The sequence below is a fragment of the Phymastichus coffea genome, unplaced genomic scaffold (assembly GCF_024137745.1).
Source record: "Phymastichus coffea isolate CEN01 unplaced genomic scaffold, Cenicafe_Pcof_1.1 PCOF00081, whole genome shotgun sequence".
Classification (NCBI taxonomy): Eukaryota; Metazoa; Arthropoda; class Insecta; order Hymenoptera; family Eulophidae; genus Phymastichus; species Phymastichus coffea.
In genome coordinates this window covers 627,769-651,587 of record NW_026706892.1, presented here as the reverse complement: position 1 = coordinate 651,587, position 23,819 = coordinate 627,769, and the positions used below count along the sequence as shown (strand labels likewise).

Below are 23,819 nucleotides of genomic sequence, written 5' to 3'. Positions count from 1 at the left end.
ATTTCTAAAAATATCTAACGTCTTATGTGCCGGTTACGAATAAATTCAAAATGTGAATTAGATTTTTCAAAAATATTTATTTACACAAATACATTTAATAAAATGCCTATTTAACTTAATTAAAAAAAATATTGTAAGTTTTTTATACAGCTTCATATTACTGAATATTATAACGATGAGCGAATGAACAGAGATGTTTTTGTAGAAAATATTACTTTCGACTAATTTTCCCCGATACAATGTTTTTATATTACAATTATAAACGCCTTAAAAATCATACACCTTTCTTTGTTTTTTTTAGTCACTTTACATTCGTCGTTATCAAAGACACTTTGCACCATTACAGCTTTACAATTTACTTACACAGTTGATTGTATCGCCTATCAAATATGCCCACTAGTTTGAGTTGATAACTTTGATAAAGGTAGTGAAAACCAAAGAACGGCACAATTAACTCCAACTTGGTAACTTTTTTATTTTTATTCTCCGATTGATTTAAGTATATGTCAGTGTAAGTTAAACTTACAAGAGCATGCAGGCCTAAAATTATCGTAAAATACTGGTACAGAATTTTTTTAAATTGAAATTCGTAAATGTAATCCAAACAATTCAATGTTATATGTACTTGGACAATTATTAAGTTACTTAATATTGATATTTTCTAATAAATAAACGAGGCAGAAAAAATAAATCTCATCATTTTCCATTATATTTTTCGATAATTTAAAAAGCGCTTCTGATAAGATAACAGTTGGATTCGAAAAAAAATCTAAGCTTGAAATGAGGATCGCTTGATGCATGCAAATCAACATTATTAGATAGTGCACAAAGACAATTAACTTTATCGTGAATATAAACTCATTTTGGAAGCTCTCGAAACATAAAATTTCCATCTAACCTTTTTTCAAATTCTTTCTTTTTGGCAAATATCGTGCGTTTCAATTCATGGCGTAAAAGTAATTTTTATGAAGTTGTGTGTCTCATACAAAATAGAAAAAACCACAATATTTTTACGAATAAAAATGAAAGCCCAAAACGCTCTTATCACCTATTTTTCATTAATTCATTACGGAAAAAAAAGAACCTACAACAACCATAATTAGGATGACTCACAATTTCGGAAATGTACAAAGAATAATGAATGATTGACATCGATAAAAGCATTCAGTCACTTCCTAAGAACTTGTAAATCCTAAATATGGCATCTTCGGTACTTGAGTGTTTAACTATTTTTCTAATAATAAAATTAGTACGTAACAATCAAATTAAGAAATGTTTTGCTGTTTTAACTGATTGTAATTAGCATAAACGTAATTTGGACAATTTGATAACAACAATTAAAGCTTTTAAATACCTAGTCTATTAATGTTAAATGTGATATTAATATTACTCTTATATTACTTAACATTATTCATTATTTGATATCTTTAGTGTCATTTAAGCTATATTTACATCTGAACAACTTTTTGCTTGGCTTTCAGAAGTAATTGCGCTCAGCTTTTCAAAAACAATAGAACAACGGAACTTTACGTATAGAAGTAAAACATCTGCTCTATTTTTTTTGTTTTTGTTTTGTTACAACTATGTGACTTTTCTATATAAGCTATGCTCATTGTTAATGTGAATAGTTTTACTGAATTTACTATTAAATTGCTGCAAATACGAAATAAAGTAAATTTTATTTTCATAAAAAACTACGTCTGAAATAAAACTTCTTTTTTACAATTGAGTAATTATATAAAAATAATAAGATTGTGTATGAATTTTGTATGGATCGTTGGAGATTTGATTACGTTTACTTAATATTGTATTAAACTTATTACGAAAGTTCAATGTAAAGCAAAAGGTAATTTTCATTTTGAAGGCTCAGCACATTCTTGACTTAAAAACTTAAATTGGCTATAAGATATAAATCTAGTGAATAAACTGTGAAAATCTAGTGCTTTAAAGCCACCGTAGTGTATTCTTCGTATGTTTCACAAAGTCAAAGTAAATCATTAATTGCAAAAAAGACTCGATTTCACTTGGATTTGTTACAATCGAGTAGTTTAAGTTCTTAAAAATAAACTATAAATTTTCACAATCAAGGAGTTCTTTTGATGTTCTTATGGAATTTTAGGCGCGAAAAAATAAGCGATTTTATTTATAATATTTATTAATTATGTGAATGTACGAGTTAAGTTGTATGTGTATATTTTGATAAAAAGATGCACTCAGCATTAAGGTATTAGAAATATAAATCCAATTTGTTTTGCAGTTGCACTTAAACGTTTTGAAATTATCAGTTAATACAATATTTTACAAAATATATGAAATAATTATGTTTGCTTTCAATGACTGTCAATGAATTACGTTCATTTTATGCTGGAGAAGACATTTGTACTGTTTATTTATTTACTTTTTTTTTGCAAAGCACCGATCGTTCGTTTAGTTTAGTTAGAAATTTTACAAACGATTGATTTGTTCTCCAAAAGATCGATGTTCTATTACAAAAAATCTAAATAACAGTTGCAATCTTCTCCACAATCATGGCTGACTTTCAACTCATTGTTACGCTATTTTATACTTAACATTATTTATATGAATCTACGTATCGATGAAAGGAAAATATGTCCATCTTATTATTATATCATGTACATAATTACATTGTTGATGAGCTACAAAAACGAGAAGCAATAATGCTGGTTTCTTATCATTTAATGTGAACATACTTTTTACGAACGACTCTTAAATTTTTCTGAATAATCCATTGTTAACACATTTTTAGCAGAAGAGGCAAAAAAGTTTTGTTGAGCTGCTTTGCTTAATGTGAATTACTCTACTTGATGCGTGTTTCAACGAATAAGAAAACATACTAAGCTTTTTCCACCTTTCATCATCTCGGTATCTATGAAGATTGCACATGTGATGCGAGTTTTATGGTAAAAACAAAAATCTTGATCGCTTAAACGAGTTATGTTTTTTCTTCTAACTGGGTCTTTATTGTACGCGATTTACAATATTTTATTCAATTATGCTACATGGTTTTGTGTGTATATACGCTTCTTCACTTTAAGTGATATAAGTTTACAAATGTAACAACAAAATTTCATTAACTACGAATGTGCTATTTGAACAGGATCGACATTTCTTATCACCTCATTTTTAACTTGTATCAAACTCAGATTATAATCTCAGTTACACAGTAAAATCATTAGTAAATTTCAAATTATGTACAAATCTTGGCGTCATAATCTCTAACAAACTAGTTTCAGTTTTTTATTGCAACTAAGAACAACTCATAAAAAACAAATGCTGTACTAATTCGTTGCTAGTTAGAATCCAAATCATATTGACAGTGTACTCAAATAGAACATTACGTTTTAAAAAACGTACAATGTTGAAGAAGAATTTACATGCCTTCACATTTTAATTAATTGTCAGTCGAATTTAGTAGTTTTAGAAAATTATTGTTCAATGTATTCAAATAAGATGTTCATATTGACTTCACACATTTTTCGAAAATAGTGTTTACAAAGAAAATTAAATTATAATAATAACTACAATAATAATTGAAATAAATTTTAATGTAATTGTGTCATTGTAACATCACGTACGTTGGATAGAGTGAATAACATTAGCTTCTTTTGTTTACTTACGTTATAGTTTCATTTTTTAAAATTAATCATAAAAATATGCGCTGAATTGCGTTGATATAATTTACTGAAGAATTATTTTTATCACACATTGCGCATCGTGTAATATGTGTAACGATGCAAAAAATTTAATAATATATATTTCCGGTTCGATAAATAGCGCTCATACGTGATTTTGCAATTACAATGCAATAACTGTCTTTCTGTTGATAATTTTTATCATAAATGAAAGCTTGACGATTTTGGCAAAAACTGTGCTATTTGTGACCATATTTTTCATTTTTTACCAATTAAAATAACGATTGTATTTATTAATACAATAAACTTTGAAAAATAAATTATATTTCAAGTCACTGCTCAAAAAAACATAGTTTATAAATTTTTATAAAGTTATAACAAATACTGCCACAAAAGTTTAATAATTTATGAAGTATTAGTACGTTACCTAACTAGTGCAAGAAAGTAGATACTCGTCTCGTGTGATGTTTAGGCCCAAGTGATGTAAGGCTGGAATAGCACACGAAATAGAATCTCTTTTCCGAACATGTTAGGTAATAGCATTTCGATGACTCGTAGAAAGTTCGACGTTAAGCGTAGTGATTAACTAAGCGTGCCGAAAGCATAACTTTCCCCGTACGAAGTGCCGAAAATTTATTTTTGTAATTCTTTTGATCACTGTATTTATTCTAATGCGAATGCATATTAAATTACTATATTTACAGAATGTAACAGAATGGATAGTTACTGCGCTGTAGAAGCCAAATCACTCAATAAAAATAGTCATATCGCACACCAAACATTTCTAGCATCCCATACATTTGTATGACACAACCAAGATTATTCATTTTTTGTTATTATCGGCACTTTTGACGGTATACGAACACGTTCGAAGCAACTCTTTCATATCCTTTTCTTCCTTTTTAGAATCCAAAAAAGCACTGTATATAGTAAAAGAAAGAGACAGATAAATGGCCACGTTTAACTGAACGTGTATGATTTCTATATTTTTTCTTGAATGAATAATCCAGAAACGGGTACAATTCATCTACGTTTTCGTTTTACTTCGTATAAAACAAAGTGATTATCCTTATGCAGTGATTAAACTTGATAATTGTTCGACAATCTTTTGACCCATTGATGGTATTCCTAAAATCGCTAAAAGTTGCTTAGAGACATCGACACACTTTGTTACCTTATAATAGTTTTATTCTCATAATATTGTATATTATTATCTTTCTTTAGAAAAAAGATACAGCTAATTTATTTGACTAAAAATTTTCTATAACGCGATTAAATAAACTTAAAATTTCATTTTTTTAAAATAATAATAATAATAATAATAATGACACCTCTTGCCTAATCTCGAATAATTTAGCCACACTATCAAAGTATAACAAAGTTGGTGTGGATGTCGCGCAAAAGGAGATCCATCGGAGTATCTTTGGTAGCTGAACGTTCGTACTGTCAAATATATTAAGCTTTCACGCACAAATAAAGTCTCAAGCATATCCTTCCACACACACAGATAAGCAGGCAGACGCACATAAACAAGTTCTCTCAATTTCTTTACGGCTGGAAAACGTAGTAATGTTGAGCTGCATGATTTGTGCGTAGAACTTTGGCGCACTGTTACATGAAACGCGGCCGTTTATGCGTAGGCGAGCCCATGTCCACGTCGTGGGACGCGGGTCTTTTGTGATGCCGAGCGAACTCGCTGCTTATGAAGGCTGACAACTCGCGACCATTGCGACGCGACATCGGCGAACCTGTAATTTTTACCAATTAACATCATTAAGCATCATTCTGTCACATATATATTTTGACGGGTCATAGATTCTAGTTTTTATTTCTATTTTTTTCAAGCTTTTATATTTTTAAATCAACTTTAGCATAATACAAATAAATCGCTAATCTTAAAGATCATGTATTTATTATATTATTCTGCGTAATTAACTCGAATAATAAATCGTAATTATTAAAATTTTTAATTAATATTACAATTACATTTTCTGACTTTCTCAAAATTATTACATACCATCATTTATCTAAAGAAGAAGATATTCTAAAAATTACAGACTTATTTTATACTTTAAAGTTTAAGCGAAAAGAGCTTGTGCATCTTTCCGTTTTTTATTATTCAAAAAGAATCATACCTGATAGTGCGATGGCTTCTCTGAATGTGTGCAATTCCGGATCTGGTTCACTGCCTGGAGGCGGTGTCGACGACACTACCATACTTGCTGTTGGGCTTTGTGACGGGGGGGAGCCAGATACCGTCATACGTGGTTTGGGAGAACTCCTACAAAGTAAAAAGATTATTAATATTTGATCATTAAAAAATTATAATTAAATAATTATAATTTTTTTCACATACTTTACTGAACACGTTCATTGCTAAAGATTCTAACAATAGCTTGCTTTACAGATATTTGGATATTTTTATCCAGCATAATTCAACACTTAAATTGATTTTTTAATATCTTATCCAAATTTCTACGTGCAATCCAAAAATATTGATTATATTTAAATATTCACTCGGGTATAAGAGTAAATATTAAACCACAGAGAAATTTACTGCAGCGAATTGTGGTCTGTACAAAAAGCACAGATTGTATGTACCTGTGCGAATGTGGTCTAGGTGGCGGTGGTTTACCAGCAAGATAGGCTAATAGGTCCTCCCTGCGAATCATGCGCCTTTTTTTCCTCGCCCAATTGATCAGTTCCTTATTGCGTCTTTGCTTACCAGCTTCGATACCCAATTCACTACACCGACGAATCCCATTGGATGACTCTGCGGAAAACACACATATCAATTTATATGTTTTCAAAGCGACTATTTATTTTAAAAGAAAACCGAACAATACAAAAAAATTAAAATTTTATCACGTGAAGCTAGAGGTCACTGTCGTTTTATTAACGTGATAAATTACACAATTTATCGGGATGCAGTTCTTTTTATTCTTTTTATCGATAGTCATGATATCAGTTTTATCTTATCGTCTGTCAAGATATATCTTGATAGTATATTGATCGGTACTTAATTTTGCGAAATAGTTTCTTCATCTTTATCGTGGCGTATATTTTACGTAAAAGTTTCATTCGCGATATAGTAGCTTTTTGTAATATCTTCCATTTCAAAATCCAACGTAACTTATTCAGCCGACTGTAAATAGTTATCACTAGTACAAAATAGAAAACGCGACGAGTAAAAAAAATAAAACGAAAAATAAAACCGTCACTGCTCGGGAGCGCAAAATGAAAACGTGAAAAGGATGACTCGACGATATATATATATATATATATATATATATATATATATATTTACATACATATACATATATATATATGTAGTGGCAGCGCGCACACATACACACAAACACACGCGAGTTTCTTAAACAGCTGACTGTGCGGCGGCGGCCGTATGAAGGTCAGCTGTTGACGCGCCTGCGTGTGTTAGCAAAGGTACATACCCGGTGCGGCAAGAGAGGAGAAAGGGAAAAAAGGATGTTCGGAATCTTGCTTCGTTGTGTCCCTCTCTGTTGCAGAGTCAAAGGACACATTCGCTCTGTCTCTCTCGAGTTAATTAGCAGAAGTTTATGACGCTGCGACGCTATGGAATTTCGCAATTACTTTTTAAGTTTTCGTGTTTTTTTTCTTCTGAAGCTCGATCATATCGTCAATAGTAATAATAGTAGAGTCGAAATTTTGAATCTATAAAATCTTCTTTATAACGTTTTTAAAACGTCAATTATAGTTATTTCTCTTTGAATGTTACAAAATATATTTTATAGTCGTCTACAATGCCAAAAACATTTCGCGTCTAAAAATAATAAACATAAAGAAGACTACTACTTTTTTTGAAGTTGAAGTGGTAAATACTAAAAACTTGATTCTCAAAGTCAGTATCTTTATCCGTGACTCATTCTCACAGGTAAATAAAAATATCGTACGTCGATAAGTAAATAAAAAAAACACGTTCCTAATTTTTTTCTTCAAAATCTCGCTAGTATTCCGTAAAAAAAACCACGAGGATCGACTGAACACCGATGCACGCGAGGCATCCAACGAAGGTAGTAAAAATAGAAGCAAAAGAAAAAGAGGAAGAAAAGGGAGGGAAGTAGAAGCGCGCTGGCAAAGGGACTGAAAGGAGTGTGAGGAGTGTAAAAAAGAGAAGAGAAGATAAAAGCGTGTGCATCGGGGGTCAAGCGCCTGGTATCCTAGTAGTGCACGCAGGTAGGTAGATGGCGAAGAAAAAAAAAACGAAAGGCAAGTGTGTGTGCGTGCGTGTGTGTATCCGTACCTTTGTAGAGAGAGGTGACCGTGCCTGCAGCCGTTTGGAAGGGCGACCAGAAGGACGTACCTTGTGAACGATCTGTAAAATCAAAGAAAAAATGGGGTGGAGTTAGACAAAGACATTGATCGATATATCCCCTCTTTCTTTCGAGCTCTCGAGGAGTATAAGGAAGACAAAGAAAGATAGTTTTGTTTAAGAGAAAATTCATGTATGGGGTGTGATTATGCTCATAGCTGGGTAACTCCATGGGCTCACAATGAAATGTAATGACGTAGCCTAGGTTTGGTAGACCCTCATTGTGCTTAGTTCTCTACGTCAAAACATTCTTTGTTCTATCATAGTTTAAATTTGAATTGTGTGTCAAACTCCATCAATTATTTATCGAATTCCTCCTGTTACGTTTCAATGCTCCAAGAAATTATCAACTCGCTTTATTCATCGAGTTCATTGAACTCTGCTCGAACAATTTTTCGAGATAACAAAGGAAAAACGTGCCAAGTAACGAAATGATACGCCAAGAACAAAATTTTTTCAATCGATTCGTCATCCACGCTGAAAACATTTTGAAACCCGTATCTGAAAACTTTCTAAGGCATGTGACGAACAAAAAAAATTTTTTCAAGACAGCGTATACATTATCTCTGAGAAAAATCTCCGAGGAAGGGCACGCGAGAGGACGAGAAAATGGTTGTTGAGCAATATGGCAACACACTCACACGCAACAACAGCTCAAGAGTAAGAGAGAAAATACATTCTGCTCTTGCAGTGCAGCAGCGGTTTATTAACTCTCGTACATGCTTTCGAACGGATAATAAATGAAAGCGAGAGCTGCAGTATAAGTAATCCTGTCGCACGAAGACGACAAAACGGTTTTTTGCACGCGCATTCAACTACATTTGGTTCACGAAATAACGAACTTTCCTTCTTTTTTTTCCATCGAAAAAAAGATGAAATCTATGGAAAGAGAACAAGCGGTTTGTGTCGCTTTCTTGCGGGCGGATGCCTTCCGCCTGCGTCTGTTCTTTTTTACGCGCAGAGTCATAGAGAGATATCGCGTACGCCGTACTTTCCAACATATAGAAAAAAAAATAACAGTTTTCAATGGTAATTGTGCGGCGAAAATTACTGGTGTATGCGAAAGTCAATTTGAACTATTAACTCCTGCATAAATTACCGGTCGAAGTACAAGGAATAATAAAGGAAAATAATAAAACAATGTGCATCCATCCGATCAGCACGCAAATAATGATTGCACGACAAAATAATGTTATGCAAAGTAGGTTAATTTGTAGTTAATAAAAGCGCATTAATTAAAACTGGAAGAGCATAGAATCTATATAATCAGACACGAGAAATTCTCAGACGAGTCGGCTCGTTTCTGTGCAATACTTATGAAACGAAACAGATATAAAAAATTAAAATGCTCGTCGCGTAGCAATGGCAGAAAAGAGAAGTTGTCTCGCTTGTAGACCTGTGATTAAATCTAATTGTTTTCCATAAATAGATTTGAAATCGAGTAGTATTACCTAAGCATAACCTAAAAAAAATTTTCAACCGTTATTTCATTGTGTTGGCTGTAAAGTATCTAATAAAGTGACGGACACATTTTAGTGTTTTGCGGTGACGCGATAGGCTCTTGATGTTGGACATTCATTAAGTATCTTGTGATTAATTAGCACTAATTAGATTATTAAGAATAATTCAATTTACTGTAGTTCTTAAAAGGAAACAGGAATGGTAAAGTACCACAAAATATGTTGAACACAAATAGTGAACTTATTTATTAAAAATGATAAACTTGTATGTAATTAACAGTAGATTTAACTCTTTTAATAAATGTAAACTAAGAAATAACATCTCAAAAACTATTCAAAATCTCAAACAGTAAAGTAAGTTTGAAAAAGTAAGCATTAAAATTAAAACAATTAGTTACAGATATTTTATCTACTTATAATTGTATCACTCTTAGTTACAACTTTGAATAACATTCACAGATGTAGGAACCTCAGTAAACCAAGAAGAATGAATTTTCTAAATGGTAATTGTATATCACACTTGTAAACTAAAAACACATGTAGACACTAAAGAATGGAACTTGCAACATAAATAATATAAGCTAAGAATAAGCATATCATCACTTTTGAGACAAAAAAAAAATATAAGTAAAACTTATTATCTATAATTAAACTGAAACAGATCATTTTTCCAACATAATACTGTTAAGACTGATGAGGATCAATAAACTAAAACAAGCTAACCAGAAGCTCTATTGAGAAATTTAATAAAAAAAGTGACATGCTTTTATAGATTTTTAATGTAACTTGTTGACATTTTTAAGGATGTTTTATAAAAGAAGTAAGTATATAGCTTTGAATGTAAAATGAAGCTGCATAATTAGATTATTAAGAAAAGAATACTTTGAGTTAAAAAGTTCCAGTATGTAATGGTATAAAAAGAATTTGATAGCAGTGTAACTGGTACAATTTATAAAAACTGATGGATGAAATTCAATTGAGAGGCAAAAGAGGAATGTTCCTATAAATACTACAAAAATGACAAGGATATATCAATCAGAAAGTAACTTGATTTCCTGTCTTCCACCCACACATTACTCACTGGCATTGTTGCATGCTCTGAAGTTTAAAAAAGTCAATGTTTAAAAATAAATATAGGATGATTGATTAACATCTATACACATACAAAATGTAAACAAATATCTGTATACCATAAACAAACTTAAAAAATAATTAACAAAAATTACATTCATCAACTCCAACATTTCATATAAAAAATAAAATTACAACAACAAAATTCAACCGACTTTGTATGAAAAATGTAAATGAATGAAAAAAGGAATGCTTAAGAAACGTTCAACAGTCATTCGACCCAACCTAACATGACACGGCAAAGTGTCTCTGACAAATGATTCAAAGCAACAGACCTTGTTACATCAATACACAATTCTTATCAACGAGAGCATGTGCTTAGAAAGCAAAATTGGAAACAACAGCGTCCAATGTAAATGACTAGGCCGACCGATATCAGAAGCTTTCGTATCAGTATGTTACCAAACATACCACAAAAAGAAAAAGACAGATAGCAAGAGTCAGCAGACTTTGCCTTGGAAAAGAAAAAAAAAAAGAAGAAGAAAGAACTGACCGACTTGCCTTTGTAAAGCTGTGCGATGGCAGTGGCGGTAGTCTGAAAATTCGACCATATTTGTTGTGAATAGAGTTCCTTTTCACTTTGCAGCTGGCTTTCATAATCAGGTTCAGCCTCAATAGCCTCGACGCACTGCTGCTCCCAGTTGGAGTACCACAAATCTACTATTGAATCCTCGTCGCTCCTTTCCTCACTCATAATGATAATAACGATGATGGCACACGTGCACAGAGTAACGAACTACGACACACACACACACACACACACACACACACTAACACTACTCTGGGATGAGGTTAGTCTTCGGTGGGCGGTTGAGTTGCTCCTCGAGGACGACGAGTACGGTTGACGACGATGAAGACAACAGAGGTTATGCTGCGGCCATTTTACGAGGCAAATCCGCGAGAGCGCGGCGCAAAGCGAAAAATGTCGAGAGAGCGATCGAAAAATAGAACCCACGCTCCTTCCTTTGATCCGCACTAACGTCTTTTCCTCCTATCTCTCTCTTTCTCTCTCACGACTGCCTGCACGCACACTTGCAATTCGCAACTGCTGCTGCACACTTCACAAAAAAATACCGCGTTGCCTGAAGCAGTAGCCCTTTTACGACACTTTTTTACTTCATACTCGTTGACGAGGATTATCCAACTCTCTCCCAACTCTACTGCTGACACAACACCATCATACTATTTGCACACCGCTGTTGCGAGCAGAGCACCAGAGAGTTCGTTCTTCCTCTCTCCCCTTCTGCCAGTAGTCCCAGTGCGCATATGTGTGTCTCCGTCTCTCTCGCACAAGCGAGCAAACGAGCGAGCCGCAGTTATCAAAGAAAGACTGCGAGCGAGCAGCGAAGGCCTGCCCTACTGCAAGCTGCTTGTTGGCTGCTGCTGCCTGGGGAATGCGCGTATGTATCGTGGCCCCGTGGTTAGACAGAGATGCATGATTACTAAAGGAGCAGCTGTTAGACAGAGATAAAAACTGTATGTTATGATTTTGACGTGCGCGCGCGTGTGGACGATTGTGGCGCCAACTAAGCTTGTGGAGTGTGGACGTCCACAGAATTAGCGTCATTTTTTATTGCTGCTGGCTGCGCGGAACTTTTTGAATCAACTCCAACATATATTGAATTTTTTACTTGTAAATTGGAAATAGATAAATATAATCGTATGTTAAAATAAAAATGCTTTTTAATGGTAACAAACTTTTAGATTCAAAATCTTTAAAACTATGTTTTCATAATAAACATTTATAATACTTCAAATTGGGTCAATGATGCCTCGTCGAATGTATTATAAAAAATCAAAGTTGTATTAGTTTTATAATAATCGTACATTTTATAGTTTCGTTGCTATGTGATTTTATTATAAAATTTTAGTTACATTAATGATAAATCACTATAAAATAAAAGGTATTGAATGAATTTCAAATTTAACATAGATATAAATGCACTTACGTATCACATCATACAAATTTCATGAAATTCAAATATTAACTTTATCAAAAACAGGTTTTAATTGATAATTACATCAAAATAATGAACAAAATCAACAATTCTCAATTATGTAACATTCGTGATGAGTATTTACAATTGAAATTATCCAAATATTTGACGCCCTTATTAAATTACAACTGTTTGGCGTGAGATCTACTATAAAATATAATTTGTAATCAATTTTTAACATTTATATACAAATCAGTTGTTAAAAAATACAAATATAACATTTCACGAAAACATTCGTTTTCCAAAATAGTACTCCATTTTTGAATCATTGTTATAAATAAAAGAAGAGAACTTCTAATATAAAAATATATAGATTTAAATCTACTAAAAAGAAGTATAACAAAGTTTTTTGCCGTTTCTTGGTAAAGCAAAATTTTGATTATTTAAGTACTTGAGGAATGTTTAAGAGTGGCTACGTGTCGAATTATGCATCCCATAGAGCTTGGCACGAAAATTCATTTCATCTCAACATATAACTTGATATTATTGCACTACGTGATTACCCCCGTAAATACGTTTTTTTTTTGTATAAAAATTTACGTATAAATATATATCTGTCTATTTACATTTGTCGAAATTACAAGGCACTTTCTCAAAAATTACTATAAAAGGGCCAACATCAGCAGAGTATAACATTTAAAAATCTTCTAAAATACGAATATTCATTGTTTGATATTTCATTTTTTTTAATGAACATGTTTAATGGCAAAGCAATCGAAAGAAGACTTGTACGGTAGGTACTTTATTCTTGCTAAGAAAAGCCGTTGGATTCACTCGCTAATTTTTCAGGCAGGCACTTCATTATTGTCGGTTCGATCGACTTCCAGACTTCAGCGAGCTAAAACAAACAGAAAATTCTCTTATCTCGTACATAATAAATAGCAATGTTTATAGGAATATCGAATAACAAAAGAATTAATCACTTGTGTATATATGGGGAATGGTTCATATTGTTAAACAGAACTTTTATGCAAAACTAATTAATGTAGCTACACATATACATTACCTCGGAGTGACCTCGTATTTGAACATTAACAAGGCTCTGTAGAACTGTTGCTAAAATTTCCAAATGCGCGTGAACCAATTGAGTTTCCATGTGCAGGCAGTGAAGAGAAAATTGATTTCTCAGCTCCATATTGGCGATCACGGACTCTTGCGCGACCATCCTGTTTTCCAGGTGCTCCACTGTGTCGGCCTGAAAGATAAAATTGACAGTTAATTTTTAAGATTTTCTCAAGAATATTTCTTTCATTGTATTATATAATATATTAAGCTAAGTTTGATAAGAATTCATCAGAAATATTTTTGCAAAACCGTAGATTATTCAAACAATAAAATAAAATATTAATGCGTTACAAATTTCAGTATAGGAAATTTTAATTGAACAACGACATTCGCTCTGACTAAATTCATTAATATTCAATGCAAAAGTTTTTTTATTTATTTTTAGTTAGCCCGGTGGCCGTATTTTTAGCGACTCACGTCAATTGGAATATGACTTACGTCAGTCCCACGAATGACTCCTTGCATCTGTCGTTTTTTCAATGATAACATAGTTGAAAGTGCACGTTGATGATCTGCCGTTACTCCACGTTCGTGTCTCTCGCACAAGGATCTATGCGCTATTAACAAATCCAAAAGGAGGTTTAACTGTTCGCACACCATTGTTTCCTCGCGCATTGCTTGTTGTAGAGCTCTTGACGATAGCAAGCCGAATTCTCTATGTGACGAAAAAGAAAAGAAAAATCATGAATTATTTATGAAAAAAGATGTTTAAGTATAACAGAGGAGGATGTATAGTAGTGTCTAAAGCAAGACTTTTTTGGTATTCATTTACCGATTTGTTTGAAAATATTGAAATCCAAAAATTTAATTATCATCTTATGTACTTATAATTTAATGTAAATAATTCTTTTCGTATTAAAACCCGATGAAAACTTAAAAGCACACAAAATAAATTATATTTACGAGAAATCCCAGCTTGTATCCTACTTCAACTTCAATGTAATATCATCTAGAAGCCGAATCGACAAGCGACATTTATTATGCCTCCACGATACAACCGTCAAAAACTTACTTAGCTATAATATGGAAACCTTTCTTCATATCTTGCCAAATTGTTGAGCCACCAGTAGCCCAAGAACTATTATGCGACTCACACGCCAAACTATTCAGTTGCGAGCCCAATTCTGCCATATCAGCCGCGTAACTATGACTTCTAATTGCCAAGCAATCCGCGATATTCTTTAACCTCGATACTCCCTGCAGTATAACGCGAATTTGATCTCTGGCACTTCCAAATTCCGTTAACGTTTCAGCTGGTACTAGTTCCTTGGCACGACTCGACAATTCGGATGTTGCAAATTCGTCGGGCATTCGACGAAATACTTCTTTGATTTTGTGCTGTGTCTCCTCGCCGGTATAGGTAAAGAAAAATTGTACGATTGGATCTTGTCCGATTATTGGATGGCGTGCGATTAACGTCAGTAGCCGTAGCAACGAGCGACGACGCTCCTCTAGAAATTGCGAATCCGCTACAAATGAAAATGAGAATCATGTGTATTATGAATATATGTAAAACTGCAGATTAGCGTGGTGACCTTGCTATTCTCTTTAGTTTTTTACCACGCGTGGCAAATACGTATTTAAGTATCTTATTGTAAGTGGAAATTCGAGCCTTTAAACTCCACTGTATAAAATAATCTCTTTTTCAACAATATTCTCGAGTTTGGATACATACATTCCAAAGTAATTTGAGAATCCAAATTTTCGATTAAAATTGTAAAAATTTTGAAAATGAATAGCATTCGTCGTGTAAAAGTTTAATTTAAAAAAAATTACCTCCAACTATTTTCTTTGGTGGAAGTTTTGGTATTAACCTGTAGGGAAATCTCGCCAAAAGTAACTCGTGCAATGAAACAAAGTCATTGTACCGCCTGAAGACCACAGAATTGAACCTCTGAAAGAAATGTTCCAATGACTAAGTAATTTCATAATATTAGTTTGAACGTAACAGTAAATAAATTGCAGGTAGTAAGAAAAGAAGGAAATATCTTTAAAATCCTCCTAACATGAAATTTCCATTAGATAAAAAAAAGTCGACTCACTTTGCTTGTGACTTGATACTCGACGTGTTTAAGGAAAATACCCTTCTTTTCGGGCACTTGGTTGACCTCGATCGTATCTAAATTACAGATTTCGGTGTACGTAAAATTGAGCTTGGATGGATTGAAGCCACTTTGAAGACGCTGCGCGAGTAGAGTTACATCCGACAAGTCGCCCAGCGTTGGTATCGGCAATTCTGAAATTGGCAATTATTGTTATCATTTCGTGGAAATTAGCTAAATTGTATCGATCGACTTCTCTTATTAAACTTTTACAAAAATTCTATTCTTATTAAAAGAAAAGAAAACAAGATACAAAAACCAACGGCATTTAGATCGCGCGATGCAACTATACCGAGTACATTGTATACGAGGTAAGATTGCTCCGATTTCTAGTGCTGTAACAATAGGAGGCCGGTGCCAACGACACCGAGCCGCCCGTCCCGCGGCAACAGTTTCCCCTTACGCGTGCATATTCCTCCTACTTCGGAGGCCAAGTGAGAAAGAGATTAGCGTAATCATCACGAGCAAAAGATTTCAGCAGCACACCTGTTACGCTTGGTTTGTTCCGGGAAGTCGCGCGTAAAGTTTTTTTTTTATTTTCTTTTACCGCTGCTCCGCTATGCGTGGTTTTTGCTAACGCATGGAAACATTTGTTGCCAAATGCGGGAATTGGAATTTTAAGGGAACAAATATCGATAGTAACCGCGCGTGAGCAAACTACGTACGATTACGCAAGGAAATTCCTTACAATAAGTTAAATGCAAGCCCACATGTACGACACAATGAAACTTTTACGGCAACCTGTTGACGACGGCGTAGCATTAATATATGAAGAGCCATTAGACAACTGATATTTATTTACCTTGAGATTCCGTGTTTTCCAGCAGCTTGTCGCTTGGCTGTTTTCCTTGTTGTGCCAAAGCCACGAGCGCCAACCCTTTGTACAATCCACTTCTCGTGAGATAACCCATTTTGCTGTCAACCAAATCCCATATCTACGAATAGGTTTAAGTTTTCTCATTAGTAAATGAAACCGGGAAATTGAATAGTATTGTTCTTTTTTTTTTATTATCGAAGAACGTGGGCACTTCACATTTATACTTTAAGAAAAAGAAAATACCTCAAAATAACCCGGCGTCGTAAAAGCTTACACTTTTAAAATCAATCTCTCTCTCTCTCTCTCTCTCTCTTTCTCTCGGAAAAAAACACCGGCAAACATGCAATTCATGCAAAACTAGTTTCCATAAATATCCGTATGCGCGCGAGCGGCTCGTGCAAGCATCCTAAAGATTTCCTTCGCATATCTCCTTCTTTGATCACCTTCGGAGTCACGCGAGAACTTGTGCATAATGCAGTGACAGAATTTCGTGCGAGCCCATTGTTCGCCGCCTGTCGCAGAATTGAGAAACACCCGTTATTCGTAGCGTGTGTCGTGTTGAATTGACGTTTGCGTAATTTTTTTTTTTTTAAAGTGAATTTCTAGTTTTGATAGTTTTGTATCCACGCTGACGATTTCATTCCGAGAGCATAACGCTTGACACCATCGAAAAATGGAATAATTCTAATGTAACACGCGTGAAAAATCAGAGCGTGCGAAACCCATACACACTTCGTGCTCGCTCTTGAGTAATGTCTCGCCCGCAAGACAGACATCAATGACAACATCACAATTATCTTTGTGGGAATCGTCAGGGTTATTTTCACCTTACACAATAAATTAAAGTAACAACCGATCGTAACTCACGCTTTGCGTAGCTCGAATTTCATATACACGCTTGAAAAAGGTACACGACTATTTAAAAAACAGCACGTATTTGGACTCTAATTGACAAATTGCGAGGGACATATATGTCATAAAATACTACAAATGAAAATAATCGTTTTAAACCAGTATAGGGCCACGTGTGTACGAATCGTCCTTTTTTTAGCATTCGTGAGAGCCTCTTTTGTGCACTCTTTCTCTCTCGAGACAGAGACAGGAAATGTAGACGTTATTCAGAGGTCGTTGGCACCGTTATGAACTACTCAATAATAACTCACGAGCATCGAGCTTGTTTTGCCTCGGATATTGTACCTCGACGAGGCGCGTTACCAAGTGCATCCATGTAAACTCGAGATTTTAACGCTTCTTCTAGTTCGTGCAGTCTTGCGATTTGCGTTAGAGCGACGTTGACATAATGCGTATCCTCGTCGGATTTACATCTGTTTGACACCTTTAAGAAAACTATTGTTGTTCTTTACCAACAGTTTTTCATTAATGAACCAGAAATCCTACGGTCCTTTAATTTACAATCGCAACCTCATAAAATAAGTTTTGAAATAAAAATTCCACAACAGTACGGCAAAGCAATAATCGAAGAAACCTTATGTATAGCAACATTCATTAAATCACACTAAAAACTCACGAAGCAAATTGCAAAATAGAACCGTCTCCCCTCGCGTGTTCTCGATAAATTTCAAATATAAATCCAAAGCAAACGACTTTTGGTGTTCACGGTCATCGTGTCAGATGGGGTTGAATCGCCTCTTCTCGTCTTCTCGTCCGACCAGTTTTACATACAGCTTCAAAGTGCTCTCAGATGGAACGGAGGGCTTCCTTTTAGATTTTTTTTACTTGGCGCAAAAATGTTCTACAGCATTGTGTGTCATCGACACGGCAAGGAATGAGAGCTACGATGAATTCCTTTGCATGTGTTGCGAATTGAATGCGCACCGGAGATGGGAAACCAGTTGAAAATATGCGAGAGAGAGTTCACGCATTTAATCTATGCCAAGACAAACGTGCTGTTGAAGACGAGTACATCCTTCTTACGAATCTCACGGCGTCTTCCTTTCTCATTACCACCACTGAGTCTTGTCCTTGTGTCGTTAAATTTTAATTATTTCGTTGTAACAATTCGCTTACGGTTTTTTAATGCGGGCTAATGAGCACGTACATTTCTATCAAGCGAAACAATTTATTCTGTAGAGAATGCGTGTAAGCTAGAAAATGCGGGAAAATAAGCGATAGTGAAAGTGAACGTTTCAGCTTATCAGTACTTGCAAAGTTCTATTTTGGTACTAGAATTTTCTTTTTTGCTTAATCTCATTTTAATTGCATTTAAAAGTGCGCCAACGCGAAAATAAGCCAAGGTACTTCGCGCCTTACTAACAATCACAATCAATTATCGAAATTTTAAGTCAGAACGCGCAAACAAATACGCGAGTCAATAACAAAACCAATCCGCGCAGCGCTGACTAAAACTTGCCAGCCGCAACACATTATCGCTGTCATTTCGCGCCATACGCACAATTATCTCAATATTCCTATCAAGCGCTATATAACTGTCACGCGTCGAGGCAGACGCGCCAGAGTTCAAAGTTGGTGTGTCGTCCGCATGTCGGCGCATGGTACGGCAGCGAGGCCTTGTAATCTTTACTGGGACGTGTATAGAACGCCGCGATGTGATTGTTTTTATGTGGCGCATACGCTTTTTTTATGAAAAAAGTTTCGATGCAGGACAATTAATTTATTATTCCATAACGCGAAAGTCATAAGTCAAGAATAAAGAGAAAAAAATATGCCGACTAATTGACACGTATTATTAGAATATGCGCGCAATCACCGCAACGAAAGGAAGTAATAAAAAGACGATTAATAACAGATCTTTATTCGTTGTTTCTATGTTATATCTTATCTCCGCAAAAGTCCAATCGGATGAAATTACTCGGTTGGTTACGTGATTTCGTAATTAACCATTGTTAGTAGCGCAATATAATAATCGAAAAGAGTCGCGCGCGCGTTACGTACAACAAAAATCCGTAGGCGTAGATAGCCGTCGATTGTGCTCGCTCACCGCCGCCGCTCGTTGCACTTATGACGGGCCGTATTATCTAATCTTGGCTTTCGTCTACTTTCCTCCTGCACCTTTTCCTTTTTTCTACAGTGGTAAGAAAATAATTCACGCACGCATACGCGATACCATTCCAAGGTGTGCGCGTATGCCTCCGGGCGAGGAGAAAAACCATATTTGCCTTCGCGGTCGACTCTGAATCCGCGCACGAATCAATGGACGCGCTAGGAATAAGTGTTCTGCGACGGCGTGGTCAAAGTAATTTCAAGCGCACTCGTACACCAATTGCAAGCTGTTGAAATGACCATTATCTGGCTTAAATTGCAAAGGAATGGCGCAATATGAATAATTAATTCGAATCGTAAATCGCGAGTTTTTCGCAAGCGAATCGTCACGACGTCAATGTCAAAACAAAGATGAGACAATGAATTCTCATCCAAAGAGTTCACTTTGGTGTACGTCAACGAAGAGCCGAAAGGACACATCAACGTTATTACGATTGTTAATCCGCTGACGTATTAAGCTCGTGGTGAGCATCATTGCTATATAATTCGGAAGTGCTTGCAACGCTCGGAAAAGATGAGGACGCAAATGGTTCTCCTTTACATTTTTTACACAAAGCTTGACAGGAAAATCAGTTGGAAATAATTTATTAATATATATTTAATTTAACCGAAACGTATAAAAATAGAGCTGTATATAGGAAGCACATGTATACTAAGACGACGATGATCCATACAATCAAAAATACGCACATCAGACAATGCGCTACACAGATGAATGTAGATGAAGTGGCTGTATCAAATTTGCAAAGATTCAATTGTACACAAGACAGTAGCATTTGTCGCACTTACTCGGGTGTCTCATAGCCAAATTGAAAGATAATTATTTATTTGTTGGGGATTTATTATTTAGAAATTGTATGGTGCGTCATGCAATGAGAAACTTTCCGACGATCTATTTGCATCGCTTGAATTCCAACAAATGATTTTATTGATGCCAAAATAACATTAAACGTTCTATATCAGTTTATCAAAGAATGTTCAGAATAGGATTATCTTAAAAATGTCAATACCTATCGTATCTTGACGATAGTTTAATGATAACTGTGTAGTTTTGTGCATCGTCACGGGAAAGGGCAGATATCTGCTGAGATTAATATCTTAATGTTCATAGTGAGTTGACTATAAAATTAGAGTGTAAAGCAGTGATAAATTACATATGACCAAAAGAAAACTCAAATTTCCAACTTAAACAAATATTTACATACGTAATCTTGCTATTTGCAAGTTTGATGTTGGTACGCGGATATATTAATTTATTTACTGATGACGCATTATGATGAGCCATTTCCTTCTGATATTGAGTTGCAATGAAAAGGAAAGAAAACGGGGTCTTTATTCTATTGTAAAATGCCAAGGTTAATGTGTCATTGTACAATATGTAATGTCCTACGTAAGTTTGCTCATTCAACATATTAAAGTGAACGTAAAACAGATTAATTGAGAACCAGGACACACCAGTTTATAACAGTTGGCGTTGCTTCTAAAATTTTACTGAGATTCGTGTAGTACTAAAATGTTCGTATCAATTTGCGACTAAGGGCTCAATTAAAACTCAGACCTGCAAACAATTCATAGTTGATAACTATTTAACTCGAGATTTCGTAAACTGAGGAAAAACAAATGAAAGTTTAATCGTGGAGGAAATGTATAGTTCATTATTAAAGCAGTACGTGGAAAAACTATAATTTTCAGATGTTAGTAATTTTTTCGTAGAAAGTTGTGCAGAACTCCTAAAACGAAGTGAAATGGTCATTGCGGTTTTACAGTACACTCAAATGCGAGTTTACTTCCGCAGCGTAAATTGTTGCAGCAGCTGTTGTGCGCAACAAATTTGAAACGGGTTTCGCTTTTCTTACAGTACCAATAATATTCCCGATAATTTATGCCATTGATAACAACAATAATTAATGTTTTCGCATCGCAAAATATTCAAACAAATGTTCCCATGAAAAATCAACTCCGCGCGAAAAACAATTTTTCATCCCAAACATGCTGCTCACCATCGCAACGCGGCGTGTAGATGTGTGTGTACGGTCACATACATACCTGGCTGAGCAAGGAACTGCTCAGCTGTGACTTGACAAGGAGCGACTTGAAGACTTCACGCTCGACGTTGCCGCTAACCGGCGAGCAAACCTTTTCATATACGATTCGATAGTAGGGTGGTATCGAGCCTATAACACACAAAATAAGAAACGTTTTAATGGTGTAATTCCCATGATGACGAAGGATATCTATACACTAGAGCTTTACATTGTCACGACTCTCTTGATCGCGTAACGGTTTTGTAGTCGCGGAGATATGAATCGTGTACCGCTTAGTTATTTGCATAATCCGGCTTCATCTTAGGGTATTTGCAATAGTGGCGAATGCTTTGGAAGTTTACATAATTCTTGGGTTCGTACATTGGATGCATAAATAAATTTTTTGAAATATGTAACTCTTAAAAACACGAATAGACTAAAAAATATTAGAGAGATATTGATACATTGCAAGTAAAGATTTTTTTTATGCTTTTATTGCATTAGCAAAATCTCGCTTCAAACGCCATTATCACAATTAAAACTTCCACTATTCTCCAGTCTCAAGTGTATCAATAATTTAATAGCAAATATAACGTAACAGTACCATTCAAAATCAAAGCGAACGATGGGAAAAATTATCACACTCAAAAACAAAAAAACTAAAATAATAATATTCTGCTTGCAAGCGACCGAAAGGAAACGTTGTGACATGCCAGCGACAGAGACGAAAAATAATTAGGGAACCAGCAGCAGAAGCAGAGAATGGGCGATATCCGCTCTCTCTTTCTCTCTCTCTCTCTCTCTCTCTCTCTCTCACGCGCGCAACAATCTACAAAAGGGGGGAGCTAACTGTCAGCGGCGTTCTCCGTAGTGCACGACTATGACGCTCGTGTGTTATGCGTATATAAAAACAAAAATAATTTTTTTTTTTTCCTCAACGGAAAATCGACGAGACTGAAGCGATAAAGTGAAAAGCATAATTGCAATAAAACAATTGAATGCGTGAATGAAAATTGACATATTTATTCTTTGCGCGATTGTACGAGTTTTAAAGTACGGAAATCATGTTTCTGAAAACGCTATTCAAATCTTTCAAAGTATAGCGAGCAATTATGATGTACAAATTAATTAAATTATTAAGTCGTATCAAGCAGAGAAATGCATAAATATAAAACACTCGCGTCTCCCAATATAAACACGTGGCTATCGTACATGCATGCAGGCATGCGGATAATTCGTTATCACCGCTTAACTTTCAATTTTGTTAATACTGCAAAATCCAGGCATGGTAAAGCGAAACCAGTAGCGGAAAAAAAATTGTGCGAAACGAACTTGACATTAACATACTGGGATTTTGCACACAGTGAAATAAGATCAGGGACAATTTGACGGCTGATTGAACACGTGAAGCTCTTTTTTTATTTGTTCACCTATACATAAAGTATCCAGTTACTTGTCAAGCGGTTGTTCTCGAAACCCTTTTGTGTACTTTTTAAATAGAACGAAGAGAAAGTAGATTTGTTTTGTAAAGAAGTAAATATAACGTGTACGAACTTTAAGACATTTTCTTAGTTCAGCATTTTACATTTATAGATACGTTGTGAACATGTTCGAAGTATATTAGATTACTTAATACACGTGTAACATCTGCAATCAATTATAAGTAAACACAACATTTTCCACTACAGATAAGAAGTCATGTATTATCAATTATCTAACACGCGAATTATCCTTCAAGTCAATTTCGCACGAGTAAGTCAAAAATTTTCTGAACAAGTCTTGAACCATACTGAAACTTCATTCGAACAATTTCGGAGCAAAATATCAACGATCATCGTTATTTCTCAAAGCCAAAAACAATCGGTAATCGCACGTAGGTAAACAATAATGGTTGAGACATATTGGTGTGTCAGCTAAATATGATCAAAACGATCATCACAGGTGTCAACGATGCACTTACCGAACGACAGGTCGGTCGACGCCATGTTGGATCACTGGCAGATCATCCGGGATCCACTCTTTTACTCTCAGCACACACACGTATATACAATCGCGCTCGAGACACGAGAAAAAAATCTCTGATGATCGCATATACACACACAGTTGGTACTCGCCAAGGCGCTCGCAAACGCCGAGCTGCTACTACTAAGGACAACCGTACCGAGGCTTTCTCGCTTGCCACTCTTTTTTCCCACTCT

General features: G+C 34.9%; 2 protein-coding genes across 3 annotated transcripts; both read right to left on the bottom strand.

The window, feature by feature from the left end:
- Window positions 1–66: 66 nt before the first annotated feature.
- On the bottom strand, window positions 67–11,944 carry LOC131668617 (HUWE1-associated protein modifying stress responses). 2 transcript variants are annotated; one of them, XM_058942945.1, is made up of 5 exons: window positions 11,097–11,944; window positions 7,936–8,007; window positions 6,255–6,426; window positions 5,789–5,934; window positions 67–5,401 (listed from the first exon to the last, which is right to left on the bottom strand). In XM_058942945.1, the coding sequence occupies exons 1-5, from the start codon at window positions 11,287–11,289 to the stop codon at window positions 5,265–5,267; spliced, it is 720 nt and encodes a 239-aa protein (XP_058798928.1). In that variant the 5' UTR covers window positions 11,290–11,944; the 3' UTR covers window positions 67–5,264. The 2 variants fall into 2 exon arrangements, with proteins under 2 accessions (XP_058798928.1, XP_058798929.1); XM_058942946.1 differs by having other exon boundaries at window positions 11,089–11,291.
- Window positions 11,945–12,440: 496 nt separating this feature from the next.
- On the bottom strand, window positions 12,441–23,819 carry LOC131668581 (sorting nexin-8-like). The gene is made up of 9 exons (XM_058942865.1): window positions 23,582–23,819; window positions 21,644–21,771; window positions 16,562–16,694; window positions 15,700–15,893; window positions 15,434–15,551; window positions 14,670–15,126; window positions 14,096–14,312; window positions 13,599–13,787; window positions 12,441–13,430 (listed from the first exon to the last, which is right to left on the bottom strand). Exons 1-9 carry the CDS (start codon window positions 23,604–23,606, stop codon window positions 13,344–13,346), a joined length of 1,548 nt encoding a protein of 515 aa, XP_058798848.1. The 5' UTR covers window positions 23,607–23,819; the 3' UTR covers window positions 12,441–13,343.